The sequence below is a fragment of the Cydia amplana genome, chromosome 21 (genome assembly GCF_948474715.1).
Source record: "Cydia amplana chromosome 21, ilCydAmpl1.1, whole genome shotgun sequence".
NCBI classification, from domain to species: domain Eukaryota; kingdom Metazoa; phylum Arthropoda; class Insecta; order Lepidoptera; family Tortricidae; genus Cydia; species Cydia amplana.
The window spans coordinates 2,374,363-2,397,948 of record NC_086089.1 but is presented as its reverse complement, the minus strand read 5'-3'; the positions used below and the strand labels follow the sequence as shown (position 1 = coordinate 2,397,948).

The 23,586-nt window shown below is 37.4% G+C and overlaps 2 protein-coding genes across 2 annotated transcripts; one reads left to right on the top strand and one right to left on the bottom strand.

Annotated features, from left to right (window-relative positions):
* Positions 1-8,233: 8,233 nt before the first annotated feature.
* Positions 8,234-9,283, bottom strand: LOC134658001 (coiled-coil-helix-coiled-coil-helix domain-containing protein 7). The gene is made up of 3 exons (XM_063513597.1): positions 9,141-9,283; positions 8,967-9,065; positions 8,234-8,398 (listed from the first exon to the last, which is right to left on the bottom strand). Exons 1-3 carry the CDS (start codon positions 9,189-9,191, stop codon positions 8,285-8,287), a joined length of 264 nt encoding a protein of 87 aa, XP_063369667.1. The 5' UTR covers positions 9,192-9,283; the 3' UTR covers positions 8,234-8,284.
* A 298-nt stretch (positions 9,284-9,581) lies between these two features.
* LOC134658037 (partitioning defective protein 6) lies at positions 9,582-23,156 on the top strand. Its single transcript, XM_063513643.1, has 7 exons — positions 9,582-9,819; positions 12,702-12,927; positions 18,322-18,449; positions 18,917-19,014; positions 19,498-19,666; positions 21,082-21,200; positions 23,008-23,156. Exons 1-7 carry the CDS (start codon positions 9,760-9,762, stop codon positions 23,117-23,119), a joined length of 912 nt encoding a protein of 303 aa, XP_063369713.1. The 5' UTR covers positions 9,582-9,759; the 3' UTR covers positions 23,120-23,156.
* The last annotated feature ends 430 nt before the right edge of the window (positions 23,157-23,586 follow it).

Sequence of the window (23,586 nt, the reverse complement as noted above, 5' to 3'; positions counted from 1 at the left end):
GACCCGAGAGTCGGCGCTGATCTTCCGGCGAGTCCATTTATTGTGGGCCACGATCGCAGCTGTACGGCACGGCCTCCTAAAACTGAACGCATCCACTTGCGGTGGCTGCCAGCGCCATCTGGCCTACGGGTGTGACAGATACTGTGTGACAGATAGTGAGGCATCATGGGCGGGCAATGAAATTACGCGTGTGCGACAGAGATAGGAAATGGCGGGTCAATGAAATTCTTTGTGCTTGGCGTTCTTACTTTAGGATCAGATACAATCACTGAATAGTTGGAGTATTTGTATTATGTTGTTAATAATGCATATGTTGTTCTCCCTGATGTTATGTTACGTTGAAGATTATGCACAGTGCGCTTCAAAAATCAACTCTAACAGTACATGGACTGCTTATAAATCTTATAATACGCTGAAATGTACTTTAATCATATCATGTGTACTGTTTATTTGCCCTAATCTGGTATTACATACAGTCAGAAGTGGCAAACGGGCTAGGTGTTCAAAATTATCTAAACACACTCTTATTCTGTTTAAAATAAAGTTGTGTTTAGATCATTTTCAACACATTACCCGTTCAGTCACTTCTATTTTAACAAACTTTTTTCTTGTGCATATATTTTCTTAGTGTTTTTAACACGCATTGTCTATTCTTATGTTATATTGCTTTTTATAGCTTGTGTTTTACAGTAACCTTCTTATACATTATATTTTATTTTACATTAAATTATTTAATTTAAGTAATGTTTATTGTACAGTTGAGATCTACGTATTATCAAATAAGTTAATGAACTTGACTGTACTAAAACAGAATTATTCTTATAATTGTAAGTTAGTACAGTCAGCAGCAATAGTTGCTAAGCGGGCGAGGTGTTCACAACGATCTTGACGCAACTTTATTGTTAAGAGAATAAAAGCGCGTCAAGGTCATATTGAACACCTCGCCCGCATAGCAACTTCTGCTGCTGACTGTACGTATTTCAATATTTTATTCATAGACCTAAAAGTAACATTTAGTATTATGTTGAAGATCTAACAGTGTATTATTAACTTAACTTTTACTTTAAGCCTGCTTCAAGTCATTATTATTAAGTTTGGGAGCTATTCATAAGTATAGTTGGTCAAACCAAATTGTCAGTAAATAAGAACAAAAAAAAATTATACTCATCCTTTTGTTTTGGGTGCTAGTACTAGTGTAAGACAAAGATAGTATGATTCTCTCTGTCTATATTTGAAATGAGACAGTCCTTTGACAAACTATAGTATATCATTATAGCCTAGATTTGAGCACCCGTCCAATCGGTTTATGCTTACATCTAGTGTCGATTATACCCCTTTTTTTAAGATTAAATTTTTTCTAACCTCAAAAGTAGTGGTAATTAACTGTTTTCTTCCGAGATTCTAGGGCTTCTATGTTATCTAATATAGCGGTACGATAATATTTATGTAAACCACACTATAGTTCAGTGCATAGTTACTCAGATTTAATTTTGGAGGAAAAAAGTTACCCTTACACTTGTCACTTTTGAGGTTACATATAAAAAATCTTAACCGGACTACGAGTCTAATAAGGGGTATTCATTTCAGCATTGGCTTTATTCTACTTGTGTTATGAATTGCTCCCATGTACCAACCAAAACACCAAAGTGGTAGTTAGACCTTATGTGATTATAATAAGGTACAAATTGCTACTTTAGTGTCTAGTATTTTGCTACTCGTATTTCTTTGGTACCTCATCTGTATAGTACAATTTTTTTGAACTGAGCTTGTTCACATACCTGTACTAACAATGGCATTGTTTTATTACAATGCTATTATCTGATTTTGTTCTCGTAGGCGCCAACTGGTTTACTTACAAAATAAGTTACAAGTACATTAGATGTATATTGAATTTTTAACCTTATTCCTTGTTGAATGGGGTTAAAATGGTCTAAAAAAATAATATCATATTCAATCTTTTGTAAACTCATATCCACCTTAGCCACGACAGGGAAGTAATCTGGTGCAAAATGAAAAAAAAGTTATGTTAGCCATTATTTAGTTAGTGTATTTTGTAGTCTATTGATTAAAGAAATAGAGTTGTTAATCTATACTAACATTTCAAGGCGGTTATAATCTGCTTTTACTACGAGGTAGTTATCCTAATTTGTGGTTTACCACTCAATGGTATTGTATTCTTGAGACTCTTTGAGTAAACTAGCTCAGTTCAAAAGATTTACACTATACTAACCATATTTGTATTGTGTTTAACATTTTTGTAAGTATTTCTTAGTATTCTTATTTAGTATAATACAACTGCTTTATTTTTTTTAAAGATACAAGTTCCGATCATCTTGATTGAAAGAGGTATGTTTTCATTTACAATAATAACTCTTTTTTTTTTAAATAATAACTAAAATTTTTTAAAATAATAACTCTTTTTTTTTAATAATAACTTTTTTTTTTTAATAATAACTCTTTTTTTTAATAATAACTTTTTTTTAATAATAACTCTTTTTTTTTTAATAATAACTTTTTTTTTAATAATAACTCTTTTTTTTTTTTTTTGCTGCAGCTGTCATAGAAAAAGTAATGTATGCAACAGCTCATAATTGGTTCTTAAAATTCTCGGGTCTTTTTTTACAAAACTCGACTACGTCTCGTTTTGTAACTTCGACCCTTGAATTTTAAGAACCCTTATTATATCACTGTTGCATAAACTACTATACCAATCGCGTTTTTAGTGCAACTGTGTTTTTGTAAAGTATAAGTTATAATCTAACTAAATCTAAGTTGTACACTGGCCTATGTAAAGTATACTATGACAGTGAGTTAGACAGTTGGTTTAATACAAATGTGATAATTATCCAAATAAATACTTTATTTAATTTCCTGGAAAATAATTGCAATAGCTACGCAAATAAATACCTAAGTTCAATGTGGGGAACACCGTCTATAAGGGCATATAGTCTGACAAACAAGGGTTCCGTACATTAAGTCCTACTCACGCTTGACTGCACATTTCTAATAGGTTTTCCTGTCATCTATATTGTGTATTTTTTTTTTCAAAATTTTAGACCCAGTAGTTTCGGAGATCAAGGGGGGAATGGTCATTTTTTGTCTATTTTCTTGAATAACTGCTAAACAATTTATCCTAAAATTATAAACAAAAAATATTTGAGATTCTTACAATGAGCTCTTTCATTTGATATGTAACACGATATAGTTTGAAAACTTTATTTTTTTAATTTTCTCATTTACCCCCCAAAAGTGGCCTCCATGTTTAAAATTCATTTGTTTACGTTACATGTTCGTCTTTGGGTCACAAACTTACATATGTGTACCAAATTTCAACCTAATTGGTCCAGTCGTTTCGGAGAAAATAGGCTGTGACAGACGGACGGACAGACAGACAGACGCACGAGTGATCCTATAAGGGTTCCGTTTTTTTCCTTTTGAGGTACGGAACCCTAAAAAGAGTAATATGTAATTAAAAAGTGGCAACACTAGCGTCGTCCTGTTTTTAGGGTTCCGTACCCAAAGGGTAAAAACGGGACCCTATTACTAAGACTCTGCTGTCCGTCCGTCCGTCTGTCCGTCCGTCCGTCCGTCCGTCCGTCCGTCCGTCTGTCACCAGGCTGTATCTCACGAACCGTGATAGCTAGACAGTTGAAATTTTCACAGATGATGTATTTCTGTTGCCGCTATAACAACAAATACTAAAAACAGAATAAAATAAAGATTTAAGTGGGGCTCCCATACAACAAACGTGATTTTTGACAGAAGTTAAGCAACGTCGGGCGGGGTCAGTACTTGGATGGATGACCGTTTTTTTGCTTGTTTTGCTCTATTTTTTGTTGATGGTGCGGAACCCTCCGTGCGCGAGTCCGACTCGCACTTGGCCGGTTTTTTTAGATTCATTTGAAAGGGACGAAACTACAGTATTGCCGCTTTTTAATTTCTACTCTTTTTTGCCAGACTCGACGTCGACAGTACGACATTATCTTTCGTTGATTTAACTCTTGCGATTGTACAGTCACCCGCAATAATATGTTACTCTTCGAAGAATGCAAGAATATGTGACGGCTCTACAAATAAGATCATGTCAGATATTTTTGCGGCCTTCGTTGTGTAACATTTTATTGTAGGTGACTTTTTTGGTTATACTTTAAAAGGGCACTCAATATTCTACTCACCATAGGTCAAGTATTATGACATAATTTTTTTTTTTAGCTTGCTTATTTTGATTTATATGTAACGATTCGTGTTAATTTTTTATTCTTGACTATTGGCGTCGTATCGGTAAATCGGTATCTTGATTTTTATAATACTCTTTCGTGATTTCGTTTGTGATATGTTTGTGTAAAGACATAGTTTGACTGAGTTATAGGGCCGTTGTGATATAATTATTCACTACACCACATAATAAATAAATACCTATCGCAATTAACGTAGAATATCATAATCAAGGTATGTGTCGTTTCCGAATTCTAGTTCCATACTAATATATGTATCGAATCGCTAGTATTAATATCAAGTGCCTCACGAGTGAATGATATTTTTGTCACGTAATGTTATTCTAAAAATTGTAAATCACACTTTTGACAGGTCTTCGTTTTGTCGAAACAGGGTGTTTACAAAATTGACATTCGGTTATGAATCAAGCACCTCGATGACCGGCATCCACTTTAATCTACGTCATTACCGGTAAAATGGGGTTACTTTGAATCGCGGGGTAACATTGATCACGATTCTTAAACTATAAGGGCCACTTACACCATTCACTAACCCGGGTTTAACCGGTTAAACCTGGAGATACCATGGTTACCACTACAATTTGACACTGGGTTAACGGTTTAACCGATTAACCCCGGGTTAATGGGATGCAAGAGGCGCTAAGGAATTCATTTCTCAACGCTTTCATCATGTATTGCCAACCACATCATAAAATTCTTAAACATGCGTTCAAAAATCAACTCGCTACGATTTCTCAAAAATCGATGATCAATGTGTCCCCTCGAAAGTAACCCTGCTTAACTCTTGGATAAAATCAACGAAAACTTGTAAAAAGTTTGACTCTAGCGTAAACTTAGTAGCATAAATAAAATGTATTAGTGTAAGGCCTGAGTGGACGCTCGAAGGGGTTAGTCCACCTAGTTATACTACTAGTTATACGATATAACAAAATGAACAAATAAAATCCTAATAGTTATACTGAGCAGTATGACTAAACGGATTTGATTATTTTGGTTCGGGTACGTCCATTTAGTTATATTGTTAAATAAACTCAATTAATTTTTTTGGATATTTTACGTTTTCACACATTTTACTTCATTTAAAATAACAACGTCAAGTCAATCTATTGATACAGATATATATATCAAGATAGATAGATGTATAGATATATATTGAGTTTATTTAACAATATAACTAAATGGACGTACCCGAACCAAAATAATCAAATCCGTTTAGTCATACTGCTCAGTATAACTATTAGGATTTTATTTGTTCATTTTGTTATATCGTATAACTAGTAGTATAACTAGGTGGACTAACCCGCTCGAAGCGGAGCGTTCGGCGGGGCGTGCAGCGTGGCGTCGGACTTACAAGTGATTTGAGCAGCGTGTACTAAGGCCGCTCCTATACGTTTGCATTTGTTTAATATGCACGCCGCACGCCCCGCCCCGCTGCACGCCCAACTCGAGCGTCCCCTCAGGCCTTACACTTAATCTAATCACTTAATGTAGAGAAATGTAGCTGTACAGATAACCAAGTATGGTCACTTTTATCGAAGTTTTATCACTTATAAGGCCTTGATGAAAGTGACCAGTAAGTTCAGTTGTGATTACTGACTTCTATTGAGTATAAAACGAATTCATCCACTAGGACTATTTCAAGTACCCGTACCGTGAGTCACTGACAGTGTCAAAACTGACATACGCTAACGTCGACGTAGTTTACTTACGTAAAAGTTACGTTTGGTAAGTTACGTCTGATAGCGTTTATGTCAGTGCCAAACTCGGTTGAATAAAGTCAAAAGCACTATGTTCTGTGGTCAAAAGTAAAGTTCAAAGTGTAAAAAAGCTAATATTGAAGACATGAAATTTATGACCAATTCAATATTTCAGCTAATATAAGAGTAGAAGTCAGAGACCACAATCCAGTCAACTAAATAAACTATTGAAATATCTTAATCAGGGATCGGCACTATCTAAAGGCACAACCAGTGGGCTCACATGCTAGTCAACGTTGGAATGAGTTATAAACTTAACATTCGTCTTTCTCTGACCATGTTGTTCCGGGTGATATTGAGGCCTAATATAGATCTGTACCGCGCCTTGAATTTGTTGAAAGAATTGTTTATTGTTTATTGTTTATTAAGTTGACAATTGTACCTTAACAGCTAAAGAATGTTTGTGTACTTGGCTCGACCGATTTATTTGAAATAATCGATCTCCACAATATTTTCCAACTCTCAAATAACTAATGTAGCCGCCAGGCGGCGCCACTGTAAACGCAGCCAATGGAGTAGCGATGGCGTCAGCATAGGTTTTAACTGTCTCCAGATTTGTTCTAGATTTGGCTTAAAAAGCATGCAGGCCATAATATCACAATGAAAAACAAGAATTTGTACCTATTTGTAAGAATGACAGGTAGAACCTATGCTGTCGCCATCTGTAAAATATTGCGACCGATACTTGCCACCATTCGGAAAGTTGTAAAAGTCGGTCGAGTATGAAACGGGTTCTTCCCAGTATGCCTTCGTCGTTGTGATAGAGTAGGCTAGTGCTTAATACACTCACCCACAGCAGTTGATGTAATGTCACATCAATAAATCATGTCAACTCAATGCTTGTTTTATTTTAGTATAACCTCTTTTACACTTTTTTGTTTCAAGAGAAGAGCGTACTTCCACCATCTTAAAAGCCGGCAGCACATTTCATTTCATTTTTGTTATTGTAGGTTTCAAAAAATAAGTCATCTTCCTCGCGTTGTCCCGGCATTTTGCCACGGCTCATGGGAGCCTGGGGTCCGCTTGGCAACTAATCCCAGTAATTTTTACGAAAGCGACTACCATCTGACCTTCCAGAGGGTAAACTAGGCGTATTGGGATTAGTCCGGTTTCCTCACGATGTTTTCCTTCACCGAAGTCCGGTTTCCTCACGATGTTTTCCTTCACCGAAAAGTGACTGGTAAATATCAAATGATATTTCGTACATAAGTTCCGAAAACTCATTGGTACGAGCCGGGGTTCGAACCCGCGACCTTCAGATTGCAAGTCGCACGCTCTTACCGCTAGGCCACCAGCGCTTCAAAAAAATAAGTAATTAAACAAATATGTTTTCTTTACTAAGAATTTTAACCACACATAATAATAATATATCCTAAGTATCAAAATAGAGCTGCTACAACTCCGTAAATAAACATGATCACTTAAACTGAAATAAATGTCATATACTAAGAAAAAACATCAGTTTATAATTTATATACTTGAAATAAAAACAAATTAAATATTTTCTGAAAATAATTTAATTTGTTCTAATACATATGATCACTTAAATTCAACAACATAACTATTTGTATTATACAGAAAGAGGCCTTTGTGCATTAGAGTACTTCAACAATAAAATTATATACATTGATAAACTCCGTCTATTCTCTATAAATTGATAGTACATTATTAAACAGTTAGCCCATTATAGACAGGTTTAATGGTAAAATAAATGCCAGTTTAGATGATAATGTGAAGTCTAGACTAGAAGTATGTAAAAAAAAAAACAAATGTATCAGAAGGTGTAAGATAATGATCATCAAATTATATTCTTGAAATTCCAGATTAGGAGCTTGAAATCCATTGGTGACATGGCAGCTGCAGAATACTTACTGAAATACTACAGTTGTGTACAGTAAGCTCCAAATTGCATGAACACATGGATAGAATTCACTTCAAAAGTGGCCATTTACTTCTGAGTCTGTGTGTACCTATATTCTAGCTGATAATTTTATATTGGATTTCAGCCCTCAAATGTAGGGATCGGATACCGGTATTTTTGTATGGGAACGGAAACGGTATTTATTCGTTCTTTGCTAATTACTTCATTTCTAATTGGTCAATCTACTAATACGAAGTCGTTACCTAAACACACAACTGAGTCCTACATTTTGAGTATAAAATAATTCGAAAAATATGGTTATTTCGAAGTTTTTGCAAAACACCAGTTCCGATCCCTGCTCAAATGTATTACATGCGTATCTTTAATTATGGCAATAAAATATCTAAATCATTAAAGTTTAGTCCATATAATCACAAGGAGTCCTTCACATTTTTTATATAATCTGACTTGATTTTCTCTCTCTCTTCAACATCAGGCAGGTAAGGATAAATGCCTCTTGCTTTCCTGTCGCTGTAAACTTTTCCCTGAAAAATGGAATATATTTTTATCAGAATACTGAAAGAAAAGTCACATACAGAAAGGAAGATACACATGACACATGTTGTAGTGCTTAGAGTCTGTTCTGTATGGGGCTAGGGTTGCCAGATGGTCGGGATTTGGCGGGATTCTCCCGATTTTTAGCATGTGTTCCCGATTCCCGACAAAGTGAAAACTGTCCCGAAAAACAGCTTCATGTTATAAAATAATAATTTCAAGTTCCTAACTGTCGTCGAGCGAGCGAGCGACCCGCGTCGAGCCCGTCAGCGCGGCATGGCGAGATTGGGCAGGGAGCAGCTGACGTAGTGCCAATAATGTAAAATATCGTTGTTTTTAATACAATTTCTTTCCCAAAATCCCGAAAAATTTATATTTTTTCCCGATAATAGCGCCTTTCGATCTGGCAACCCTATATGGGGCCCAATACATTCCCCGACTCTTCTCTTTCCGCACACACTCTAGTACTGTGATGATTAAACGCAGTTCAGATTAGGTAAAATTGCTAAGCTTTGGGGAAGTGTGAAAGCCTGGCAATCAGAAATTTTAAAAACATACCCAGAACTTTTTACAAGTATTGTAGTTATCAAAGTACGCTTCGCACTTTTTATGGTCATAGCCATTTTTATTCAGACACTCGTAAGATTGTTCTTGCTCCTGAAAATTAAATTACATAATTTTATTTTCGTTTTGAGGTACTAATTCAACACTAATTTAGGAATATAAACAAACTTTTAAGCAGGGATTGATTCGTGCAGCATTTGGATTATTTAGTTTCGTCATGGTTTATGTATACAGTTAACGTCTGTGTTATACTTGTACTCAAAAGTAAAAGTAAATAATTCATTCGTTTCAGAAAAACAATTACAGCAGCCAGCAGCAGCCACAGCCTCTTCTTCCGAAACGTCAAACAAATAGGACAGCGAGAGTGACAGCTAGCCGGTCAGTGACATCTTGACAGCTAACGTCTGTATACTTTTTAGCGTTTTACTCGTTGCCTCAAACATTTTTTTATCATCTACTGTTATTCGCGAGCCTGCGTAAATCGGAACGTTATAGTAATGAAGTTTGTTTCCTATTATCGTACAAACTCACCAATTAAAACTCCATAATTCTCAACAGCGGCCAATAGAAATGTAGGAAATGAACCGATTACTAATGCAGTAAAAATGTTGTAAACGAGAATTGGCCAAAATTACGACGCGAGCGAGAGTCGAATAACAGCCTTTTTCTGAAAGCAATAATCGTCTAATTAAATAAAAACTTTTATATTTTACAATGTTATATTGCTAATGAAGTGCCTAAATATTTTGATGGTTTTTTTATAAGTAGTGCATTTAATGCTATAGTGATGTCGAAAAACAAAATCGCCGCACGGATAGACAGTCAAAATGTTGAAGTCAAAACTAAGGTAAGTAATTTCTAATATTTCTTACGAATAAAGTGAGTCACGTTATCTTTGAGGCCTAGTTTATGTTCTTAGGGCAACGAGTGTTAATGTACTTTAAGCATTTGTAGATGATGAGTTGAGGAATGCTCGTAGGCAGCGGTTACCAAGGTGAATCGAGATTAATCGTATAATTATTATGTGTCGGTTGAATGAAAATCACGTACAGACTAATAATATGTCGTTTTTAACAGCACAATTGCACTGTATATAGCTATGAAGCTTGTTTTTAAACAAATAAACAATTTGCTTTTACCCAGCTCTTAAAATTGCTAAATGTATAATCTAAGCAATGTGGATATTGTGGCTTGCATCTTTATTTAAATTTAGAGACTCAAGCATCATGCAGACTTTAATAAAAACCAAATAATGAAACCCATAATCTGTAGACATCATTTAAAGAAAATAAAACACAGCTCAAGTCACCTATCAAAAAGTATCAGAAATGATTAACAATACAAATAAAAAGTATAAGGAAATAAAACTTGTACACAGTTTATCATTCAGGTTAACCTCATTAGAAAACCAGAAGGAAATTAGCATTTAGTGCTCTATTAAGCAATGTGCCTGATAACAGTGGTGAATGCTTAAAAGATAAGCCATTATCTGCTTATAATCTACTTGCAAACATGTCTATTTGCTGCACTTCCCACCTCAGCAGCAATAGAAGGATGAAGTGGTCAAAATGATCTAGTCAGTGTCCACAGCTATTGTCAAGAAAACGTAGATTGAACAAATGTCGAGCATGTCATTCATAATTTATTTTAAAACTAGATATCAGAACTGTATATGTCAGAATTTAATTTGGCATTGTAGTTTTATCCGAAGTGTTTATAATGTTATGACCAGGCCTCGGAGTTTTTTTAGCACGGTAAGACTAAGGAGAGCTATGGAGTCTTTGTTAACATTAAAATTAAGTTCATACTCATACTCATCCTCATTAATTAAGTACAAGTAAATTATGTACAGCTCTAGACCTAATAAATATCAGCGATCATCACAATAACGAAATACGTAACTATATATTCATGACATAATGTGACATCTGATTTACTCATACACATATTTAGGTAAAGAGGTTTAATCATAAGTGGCCTATCACTTAAAAAAGTACTTAAGACATGCAACCTATGATTATAAACATTGGTAATACGTATTCGACATATTAAAACGATATTCCATAGATATTAAAACTGTTTATTATTCATTAAGGTTGATATAGAGCTACAATATTTTAGAATAGTTATGCGTTACTCTTCCTTACGTCTACAAAACAGTTCGTTCACACATAATGGGCAGTATAAACGTCGTAAGTCGCATTCATGGGCATCATTTTCAAGACACCAATATCAATATCTTAACAGTAATTATAGTATGTAGGTACGTTAAGTACTTAAATAAAATATTGGAGCGATGACACTGCAATATGGGTAATATAATAATATTAACATACACATATACATATTATATTATTGGGCATCATTTTCAAGACACCAAGATAAGGATATCTTAACAGTAATTATAGTATGTAGGTACGTTAAGTACTTAAATAAAATATTGGAGCGATGACACTGCAATATGGGTAATATAATAATATTAACATACACATATACATATTATTACTTTTTTATAATATAACATTTAATTAAATATATGTAAACAGAATTAATTACATATAAGTAGTCTAAGTATTTATAAAACGATTCGGACGAACTTAATTAATGAGGATGAGTATGAGTATGAATTTAATTTTAATGTTAACAAAGACTCCATAGCTCTCCTTAGTCTTACCGTGCTAAAAAAACTCCGAGGCCTGGTTATGACACAAAATCATAACATTCCATGTTGTACTTTTATTGTTTTGAAATAGAGTTGTTTTTTGTTTTAAAATAACCAATTATGTTGTGCTATCTATACCCTTGGTTTCTTATAAGTATAAGGAAAATTCAATTGCTTAGTTAAGTTTCATCTCTCAATGATGCTATTACAATTGTTTAATATATCATGTATTTAAATATTAAATTATAGCCACTAGCTGTGAGTGACAATGAATCAACTAGCATTTATAGTAATAATTTCTTAGTAAATGTAATATTCTTATATATTAAATAATCTGAGTCAAAGTGAAGTAAATATTACTATTTACTTAGCAACAAAGTTAGCAAAGATGCAATTTATTTTATTTATTATCTTTATTTATTTATCTTCTCAGATTAGGTTTTTTTTACAATATGAATATAAAAGTAAAAATAAAAAACACTTACAAAACAATAAAAAATACATATAAACACATTACAAAAAACCTAACCTAGGGTGCCGCCAGCAGCAGGGCAAGGCCCAAGCTGCCGATGGTTAGGGCCGCAGAGAGAGGAACTGGCCAACTATCCGCGCCGTGTCCAAGATCACCGCCTCCTGCATCTGGCGCTTGATACAACCATCTAGCGAGAGTCTCTCAAGATGTTGGTCGAGACTCTTCGCTATTAGACCGTTCGCTGAAACAACTATCGGGACAATGATTGTCGAATCAACATCCCACATGGCGGTAATCTCGTGAGCCAAGTATAGGTACTTACAGACTTGTCCTTCTCGGCTTTCACGAGATTCTCATTATGGGGGATGGTGATGTCAACGAGCACGGCACGTTATTTATTTATTATTAACTACTGCTATGTAATATTGCTATTGGTTTAGGTTTTATATCATCAGTGTCTATTATTCAGACAATACAGTTAGTAATATTTGTCCTTTATATCTGTATCTGGGACCCAGGAGGATAGAACCATATCTAGAAACCCAAATATCTTATGATATCACATGATGAAATTAACTTGAGTTTTTCATTCCAGTTTGACGCGGAATTCCGGCGATTCTCCCTCAACCGATCCGAGAAGCTCAAGTACGAGGACTTCAAGGGTCTAATCGAGAAGCTACACCGGCTGCATGATGTCACATTCCTCATCTCGTACACGGACCCTCGGGACGGTGACCTGCTGCCCATCAACAACGATGACAACCTGGCGCGCGCGCTGCTCACGGCGCGCCCGCTGCTCAGGGTCATCATACAGAGGAAGGGTGAGTCCTGAATATATTATACAAACAACAGTTGCCTACATATATCCAAAATAAATTTATTTTATTTTTTGTATATTTCGTATTATGTAGCATTAATCATCTTATAAATCAGGAGTCGGCAACCTTTTAGCAGCCAAGGGCCACATAGTAGTTAACGAAGTTGACGCGGGCTGCACTTTGTTAATATTTATGACTTTATCAGACATTGTCGTTTATCAATTTAACATACAAAATAGCCAGGGAGGCTCGCGGGCCGCAAGTGGCAGGTTCACGGGCTGCATGCGGCCCGCGGGCCGCAGGTTGCCGACCGCTGTTATAAATCATTAGAAATCCTGAAAATCCAGCAGCATTTTTTGTAAGTTCCAAATGAGAAAATTAATTAAAATTGAATTCTCCCTATAGACACTACTCAGGCTCAAATGCTAGAAGCAATAAATAAGGATATGGTTAAATTTACTATAAATCGTAACTTTTCCTTACAGTTACATACACAAAGTTGCACCTTACTCCTAGTTTTTCCCAATTAATTTATCAAACTTACTAGACTTAGTCTGAAATCTTTATCTTATTAACCATACATTTATATATGATAGGTATCTAAATGAGGACTAGCAATTATTGTATTGCTTTGTTTCTTATATTAATTACTAAATTCTGGAGGATATAACGAGCTCAGCTCATAATAAGCCAAATAGAAACGGCTTCAATTGCAACGCAATAACATCAACATTACTGTAACCCAGTGGCTAATTACTCGTACTGTTTATTGAGAGACAATGGGTGGCTTACCTACTTGTACGTCAGTAGGTACAGTTGACAATTGACATCAATTATTGTTTACAATTTTGCACCTCAATCCATTGCAATATGACAAAAAATATATTTGATGTGATAGTTTGTGATATTGTGCGTATGAAGTCTCCATCAAAAATATTTGTATGAAACAGAATGCTTAGAATAATCTGAACGTGCACTCTAACGCCTTGTAGGGCAAGTTGTCAATAAAATAGTGCTCAGATATTTTGGATCACCATATTCGCTACCTATATATCTGATTCCCTGTACCCTGCTCGTAGACTGTGAGAGATAACTTAGTACACGAACTGTAGACATATCTCTTTATTCGTAAATAAAGCACTTTTGAAGCGTGGTTTCGCTGCTGACTGTACTCATAGCAAGTCTGGATACTCATAATGAAACTGTTTATGTGCTACTATTTTAATAAATTTGATGACGTCACTACACGTCTAAAGACGCAACCTGCATCAGCTAAAGGAAGCTAATTAACATATAATACGAGAAATATAATTATTGACACCCATCTCAATTTAGTTCTTATCATCCTGAAGACAGAGTTCATCTTTGTTTGTCTTGGACTATGTTCACAATGGTTATAATATATGCAGTTGTTATTGTTGTTAAAGATTACATTTTCCTTTGGATATGTGAATGGAGACCTGGTGGTGGCGAACTAAAGTAAATAAATGAGTTAATATCAAAGAAAGCTCATATTCTAATCAGCCTAGCAATTAGGTATAGTGAATAGACTTCAATATTACCAATATACTTACTAAACAATGATCAATATACATGCAACAACCCATGATCAATTGATCAAATAACTAAACTGAGAACTTCAGAAAAACGGAACGAAATAGCTTAATTACAATTAAGGAAGACGCGATACATAAAAGGCAAAAGCAGTCGTTGCAGGTTTAATTAAAAATCTAATAGAAGACTCGGTCTAATATTTAGATTTAATTATTTCACTATCCTTCCTCATACCTACTTAATTAGTAGCGCAAAATAGAACAGCTATACCAATATTGTATGACCTTCCTCTGTATACCGCCGCATACCGCGTAGGGTCACACATATGTCGGTCAATTAAAGACCAGGGAACTTTGGCCTATGATTTGTTAGAAATCTTATAGAATTCAGAGTTACTTATTAATTGGGCGGTTCGCATGCGTATCCACTGATGCATAAAGACAGGTTGAATACACTTGCTGCAGTGGTACCTATTATAAATAGTCGTATCTCCATACTAATTTAGTAGTGACATGTGGTCGTTTGGCATGGAACGGTAGTATGACGGTTAGTAAGTGACAAGCTGTAGCGTCAACATAGTACATATCGCCGCTATACTTACTCAACCTCGTATCTGCAACACTCATTTGATGACAAAAACACTCGTATTCCGAATGAAAGAAAAGCGACATTTCCATCAAATGATTGTTGCAGATATGAGGTTGAGTAAGTATAGCGACGATATAATATTTGCTTATCTAATTTGTTTTATTAAGTATGGACACGAGAGCATTCAATATAGTATCTAATACGTTTTATGCCCATACACTTCATGACAACCACAAAAATTAATTTTTAGTTTTCTTCTTGGTAGGTAGAGTAGAATTCGTATACCTAAGTCTCGCAAGTCCCTTATTCATTACACCGCACACTTAAAGATCAACGGTTAGTTACTTAGTTCTCTCTTGACTTGCACCCACGTTCCAAGTCACCTACTCCCGTGCCATGGTCATGGGTACAATGAGTCGTAATTAAATTACACATATGTACACGCTACACTAGGTCGGTGTGGGTGATCGCTTTAGTACCATGTCGCACTAACATGAAAACAAAACAACCCGCAATTTAAACTAGGTATTGAAAACTGGTTTCCTTATAATAGACACCTCTGCACGCAACGATTCGTTTTCACTGCTTTTCTGTTTTAATTACATGGCTGCCTGGAAGAGATCGCTCTTTGGCGATAAGACCGCCTGTTGTTTATCTCTACTTGAAATGCTTTATTTTCTGTACTGTTTTATTGCATTTTAGGTGTGCAATGAAGAGTATTTGTATTTACAGAACACATATCAAACAATTGTACTTAAATAATTGTATTTTAATAGCCTCAATCCCAGCTGTCCCCATAGGTGGAATATTTTTTGAAGTGAAAACTTCTTTAGCGGCGCTGTGCACTTTTTATGATGGGGAAAAAATGTTAAACTCGTAACAGGTATCACGTGACCGTAAGACGGAACTGTTACATGTAATGTCATTGAGTTTTTCTTTATTGATTTAAATGCCATCTAGTGAGTTTCCATCTAACTGGTATTAATATAACTCGAGTACTGACAGTGATGTGCTTAGGGGTTTCAAGTAATGCGACGAATAACGCTAGATAGCGTTAACCTCAATTATACAATTTATACATAGTGCTCAAGTGCTGCAGACATTTGCAATAGTGATTGAGTTTTCACTTCTGCCAGCACTCCCGGAACCCGTTGATTTTTAGGGTTCCGTAGCCAAATGGCAAAAAACGGAACCCTTATAGATTCGTCATGTCTGTCTGTCTGTCTGTCTGTCTGTCTGTCCGTCTGTCTGTCCGTCCGTATGTCACAGCCACTTTTCTCCGAAACTATCAGAACTATACTGTTAAAACTTGGTAAGTAGATGTATTCTGTGAACCGCATTAAGATTTTCACACAAAAATAGAAAAAAAAAACAATAAATTTTTGGGGTTCCCCATACTTCGAACTGAAACTCAAAAAATTTTTTTTTTCATTAAACCCATACGTGTGGGGTATCTATGGATAGGTCTTCAAAAATGATATTGAGGTTTCTAATATCATTTTTTTCTAAACTGAATAGTTTGCGCGAGAGACACTTCCAAAGTGGTAAAATGTGTGTCCCCCCCCCCCTGTAACTTCTAAAATAAGAGAATGATAAAACTAAAAAAAATATATGATGTACATTACCATGTAAACTTCCACCGAAAATTGGTTTGAACGAGATCTAGTAAGTAGTTTTTTTTTATACGTCATAAATCGCCTAAATACGGAACCCTTCATGGGCGAGTCCGACTCGCACTTGGCCGCTTTTTTTTATAATAAAACAAGCGACCCGCCCTGGCTTCGCATGGGTAGTTCAACTAATTTACACAAAACCTTTACAAATTATACATCTAAACCTTCCTTAAGAATCACTCTATATATAGGTGAAAACCGCATGGAAATCCGTTCAGTGGTTTTTTGTTTATCGCGAACATACAGACAGATAGACGCGGCAGGGGACTTTATCTTATAATATGTATATGATTAAAGAGTTGAGGATGGTTCTGGCCTGGCGTATAGATCAACACCTTGGCCTGCTATGAAGTCCTCGGCCTCGTTATAAAAAAATACCGAAGATCTAAAGAAGGCTCAATATTTCCTTATTTCATCGAAGTAAAGTGCGAAATCTTGTGCACATATACGGCCTCTACATAAACAATTCAGATACTGCAGTCTATAAGGCATAATTACTGTTGGTCACGGAGCTCAATGTGTTTGGATTACATTTGTAACCGAACTGTCGGCAACAGGGCCATTGTTATGTACCGGAAGTGCTTTTCCCATCGTATTTTGACATGTTTCGTTAGTTACATTCCATTCTGTGTCATGTAACGGGCACTAAAATAAGAGTGTCACACAATAAAGCCAATGATTAAAATATTAGGTAGTTATAAAGCCACATTATGCTGTATTAAGCCCCATTTACACGGCGCGACAACTTCCGTGCAGTATTATCGAATAATTGCTAACTATTGCTAAGTACAATGAATTCAGTCGTCCGACCAAATACCGCAATGTAAATCGCATGCCGTCTAAATTGGGCCTTAGTCAATTGCCCCTTTCGGAAAATTGAATGCAACATGTTTCAACTATGACTAAGGTATACTAACTAAGGTTGTCAACATGTTTGAATGACTAAAGCATTGTGTAAGAAACAAATATGAACAATATGACTGTATGATTAAATAGCTGTGCTATAAACGTGATGTTGGTATACAATAGAAGCAATTCGTCATTTGGGTGTGATAACTCTGTGTTGATTGTCCATTCAATGTATGGAACGCTCACCGAAATCGACGTTATGTAGTGTAACTGTAACAAATACCTGTATAATGATTTTACCCACGACCAAACGGTGCGTACTAAGAGGCTGTTCGTGTGTTTGTACGCACATTAATGTTTCCAACGAAACATCTTTCAAACGTATCAAAAATTTAAAAATAAAGTATTCTACAAGTAGGTACCTAGGGCTCTTTTCCCGATAACCTAGATTTCGAGCGATATAGGCACGATTTTCTGTATAGCATTTGTTACAATAAATTAGCGATAGTCCTTAGATTTCAACTTACAAGATGGTACTTCTTTAATTTTGTCGGGATTTTAAGTTTTAGATTAATAATAAGAATGCTCGATTTTAAGTAAATAAGGTGTCGGTCGATTCGGAGGCATAGGTTACATTTTCAAGCAATTAAAGGGAGGCTTTTAAAAAAAAGAATCATAGTTGGTTAAAAAAAAAGCGTAATTTCTAGTTGAGAATTATGATTGTAACTTGCAGGTGACAGCCTCGAAGAGCTGAATGGGTACGGCACGATGCGGCACCGGAATTTCATCTCGTCCATCCTGAGCGGCACGCCCGCCAAGAACAAGGGGCTGGCCATCTCCAACCCACACGACTTTAGAATGGTACGGCGACTTGATCTGATCTGAGCTTACTATAGTTGCTCCCTGTCACACCTGCCTGCGGCGGGCGGCATACAGCTGATATAATGCTGTCGGAAGGCCAAAGGAGCTCCTTGGTGAAAAACACAACCCTGGCCTTAGGCTGACTAGAAAGATCTCACAAAATACGTGATTGAGCACAGGAGAATACAGCTGGAAAATAAAACTTGGATGTTTAAAAAAATAGCCATCTGATTCCTAGTTATTTCTTATTATTATCCTCCTTGGTCCTACCTATAGTACCTATTCAGTTCAATGTAATTTAAACCATGTTTAATTGGAGCACAGTCGTTCAATTTTCAAACAACGCAAAATCAAATTTATTTCCTACAGTTTAGGTTCAAATTTCAGTAGCAAGTTTTGGATGTTTCGTTTGTATAGCTGGGCCTTAGGAGGTTATAGTTGGTCCTAAAGTTATGTCCGTGTTGCAGGTGTCGGCCATCATCGACGTGGACATCGTGCCGGAAACGTGTCGGAGGGTCAAACTGCTCAAGCACGGCTCGGATCGGCCGCTAGGGTTCTTCATAAGGTAGCTTAATGCCTTTTGTTTACAGCTGAATCTATAAAATTAGTGAATTGTAAAAAAAGAAAGTGACCTCAGCTGGATACAAACCGGCGTCATCAGCTTTCGCGGCTAAGGCCATTACCTATAAGATACCTTTCGGCTCTCCCAGTACATTTTAACTGTTTTTCAATAACCATTATTTCATATGATTGATGGTTACCTACTTAAGGTCGGTGCTCATTCAGCACCATATATTACGATTAGGGGTGATAAATACGTTACAAACATTAATCACAATAACTCATTTTATACAAAAACTCTCATACGGTTGACGTCAATCCTTAGCTCGCTTCTGATTGGCGTTTCGGTCAAAATGGCTGATTGGAGAAAACATATATGTTTCTTTGAAACCATTATTTCCATGATTCTTTGTTACTGTCATCAGGCCAATTGGTGACCCCTTGGCTAGGTGAACCGGTTGGATGTGTGACGTGAGTGTGGTTGCAGAGACGGCACGTCGGTGCGCGTGACGCCGGGCGGCGTGGAGCGCGCGCCGGGCATCTTCATCTCGCGGCTGGTGCCGGGCGGGCTGGCCGAGTCCACCGGCCTGCTCGGCGTCAACGACGAGGTGCTCGAGGTCAACGGCATCGACGTGGCCAACAAGACCCTGGACCAGGTCGGTGCGGGTTCATGTCCGGTTCATGCCTGGTGCCAGTTTCTTGTAGACTAAGGCATAGAGAAATATAGTAAGACAAGAGTGCTCACTCCATACATCAGTTCAGACTATTAATTTCAGTTCAGTGTCGACATCTAGCATCGAGTAGCGGAACTATCAGTACTGCTACTTGACAGTAGATGTAGCACCGACCGGAAAGTCTTATCTTAACAGTATAAGACTTTCCGGTCGGTGCTACATCTATTGTCAAGTAGCAGTACTGATAGTTCCGCTACTCGATGCTAGATGCTAATAGTCTTTTTGGTACTAAAACTGATGTATGGAGTGAGCACTTTATGTATTTTTTTCTCTATGACTAAGGGTCGTTTTTTTTGTGTGCGAATTTCATAACTCTCTGCCGAGTGATGTTGATCAGTCTGTCATATGTGGTTGGTGCAACTGGCCCTAATACGTCCAGTTTCCCAGAACTTAGTTTGGAGCCAGTTCATCGTACAGTCAGCAGCAGAAGTTGCTAAGCGGGCGAGGTGTTCAAAATTACCTTGAAACGCTCTTATTCTCTTAACAATAAAGTCGCTTCAAGATTAGTTTGAACACCTGGCCCGTGCTGCTGTCCATTTGGGACCCAGCTTCTGCGTGACGAACTAGCCTAGTTTGGAGCTTGTCCAAGCCGACTAGCATAAGTTGCAATACTTGAAGTCGCGCTAGATGTATAGAGTCGCACGTGACTCATGCTAGTAGGTCAGGTAGTGTGTATTTAAATGTCTGTGGTTCTTGGTCTTTTAAATTTTTTTACCAAGCATCAACAATGTATGTCTGGTAGTCCTATTTAAGAGAAATGCTGGACGTCGAAACGGCGCGGTTTTGTCAGGGAACCATTACGAAGTACCGCGACCGCGATTAACGTTTATATTTAACAGCTTTCATTTGAGTTTCGAAAACAGTTTTAGATATGAATTTTCATTAGTCCTAAAGTCTATTTTTTTTATTCGGTAGACTGAAATAACAGTTAATAGCATAGAGAAATATAGTAAGACAAGAGTGCTCACTCCATACATCAGTTCAGACTATTAATTTCAGTATCTACATCTAGCATCGAGTAGCGGAACTATCAGTACTGCTACTTGACAATAGATGTAGCACCGACCGGAAAGTCTTATCTCAACAGCATAAGACTTTCCCGTCGGTGCTACATCTATTGTCAAGTAGCAGTACTGATAGTTCCGCTACTCGATGCTAGATGCTAATAGTCTTTTTGGTACTAAAATGTATGGAGTGAGCACTCTATGTATTTTTTTCTCTATGGTTAATAGTATGAACATGAAATGTCATTTTATACTATTAACTGTCATTTCAGTCTACCGAATAAAAAAATAGACTTTAGAGCTGACATCAGCATGTTGTGTTGCAACTTGCAGGTGACGGACATGATGGTGGCCAACTCGTCGAACCTGATAATTACGGTGCGGCCCGCCAACCAGCGCGCCGCCCCGCCGCCCGCCTCCTCGCAGCCCAGCTCCGAGCCTGACGACGACAGGTATACCCACAGACAATCCAACCTCTAGACATAGCATAGTCGCGCTACCCCCTCTGCCACACATACGGTAGCGTTACTCCATCTTCGGGTCAATCCCGTGCCGTGATTGGTCCGTTGAAAGACACGGATTCGCTCATCTCGTTCCCCCGCACCCCCGTATTTTTGGCAGCATCGGTTTCATGAAAGAATTGGCCTAAGCTCAGTCTAGAGGTTGGATTGTCAGTGGGTATACCACACCGCCGACCACAGTGTTTAGGGCCACCCCACATCTAGCGACTTTCGAGCGTCGGCGTCTGGTCAGCGCTATAGAAAATGACGTCGCTGCGCAGCTGCGTCGACGTTGCGTCGAGCAGCCCAGAGGGCCTACCGCGAACCACGTTCGACGTGTTGCCTCTCTGTCGCACTTGTAAATTTGTACATAAGTGTGACAGGGAGACAACACATCGAAAGTGGTTCGCGGTAGGCCCCCAGCTCCGAGCCCGACGACGACAGGTAGGCCTCCTGCCTGATATCGGACCCCTTACCACAAAATAACTAATAGTACTACCGTACAGAAAATTCACTCCTTCACAAAAGTCAGGTTTAGGTATAAAATTACACCTATATCGCCGCCTGCGAGCAAAATTGAAACTTATAACCGCGCACGAACCGTGAATCTCCTTTGCGCGCCGCAGTTTTATGACCGAGCTGTGAGTGTCGGCACGGGGTTATCACTTGACAAGTTTTTATACCTATGCCCACTGATTTATTGTTTTAAAGATAAATATGTAGGAATTACAAACGTTGATTATGTAAACATACATTTTTTATCCGGAGATAGCATGTCTGATTCTCGCGGAAGTAAGTTTCGAAGCCATTGTGTATTTTCAATTTTGCGCGAGCGCCACGTGACACGACAATCGTGCGCGCCGAGCGGCAGCCCACTGCTATACGCCTGTCCGGTGGGCGCGCCGGCCAAATGTACCTAAACTGCGGAGTGAAACCCCCCTGCCCTTACCCCTTTACTAATGTACCTACCTTACCTTTACTATAGGTATAGTTCGTTTTTTTTAGCATTAGAAATAAGGTAAACAATCTTGATTTTCAGTGTCTTTTAATTGAAAAACACATTTTAAAAATAAGTTACGGCAAATATGTAACAATTATGAATCTAATACGATCTTTTATATTCTTATGCTTTCATAAGTAATAGTTACTGATTTTTAAAAAACGTTTTTCAATTAAAAGACAGTCAAGATCGCTTACCTTCTTTCAAGTTCTTTCTAATACTAAAAAAAAACGAACTATAATGGTATATTCTGTTAAACAACTTTGTCAGTAGAAAAAACCGCGAAATTAAATTTTTTTGTGGGAAGGTAACCCTTCGAGCCTAGTTTTTTTTTAATTTGCTGCTTTTTTCTACTAATGGAAATGGCTAGACAGACTATAAGAGCCAATATTGCAGATTCATGTTAAAAAATAACGCTTAGGTTAAGCTTATGCGAAATATGTGTCAATACTTGAGTATTGACATTGAGCTTTGCTCGGAAAACATATATAAACATATAATGCGCGTTTTCCCAGAGATAGGAGGCTAGATCGATTTTTCGCCCCCAAAAACCCCCGTATAGCAAATTTCATCGAAATCGTTGGAGCAGTTTCCTAAATCCCCGAAATATATAGTATAAGTATATAAGAATTGCTCGCTTAGGTTAGGTATTTTTATGAATCCCGTCTATAAAATTGATAAACACAATCACAGAAACGTAGTATTTCACCAATAATTAATGTAATTAATTTCACTATTTAATTGTCTGTCTGATTACAGGTTCGACCAAGACGAGCAGGACGAGATCGTGGACCTGACGGCCGTGACCCTCGAGGAGCCGGAGCCCTGCCCCCTGCCCAGCAAGGACGACGGCCAGGTGCTGCACCTGTAGTGCAGTGCCGTGCAGTGCAGTGCAGTGCAGTGATACAGTGCAGTGCAGTGATACAGTGCATATAAACCCTACTTCAGAGATAGCAGAAAATGCCGGTTGATTCACACTGATTAACCTGTCGAATCCCACGATATGACGTCACCATAAGCGTTCTGGCTCATATATGAGCCGTGGGAGCTGACAGATTAACCCATTCAACGGCCTGTCGTCATCGTGAACCTGGTGAGGTTATATCGGGCTGTAGTCGCGCGTCAATCGACGTGTTTGGCGGTCAAAGGGTTATAGAAGAGACAGAGCAGTTTCGACAGCAGCGGTCACCACACTTAGGTGCTCCAGTATTAACTTAGTATGATTTTAAATGCATCCATGTTTATGACCTGTACCAGGCGTGGCTCACTCCGCGAGTTCGTCGCATCGCTATAAGTACATGCGGCCCGCACCAGTTTTGGTGTATAGCAGTAGTAAGT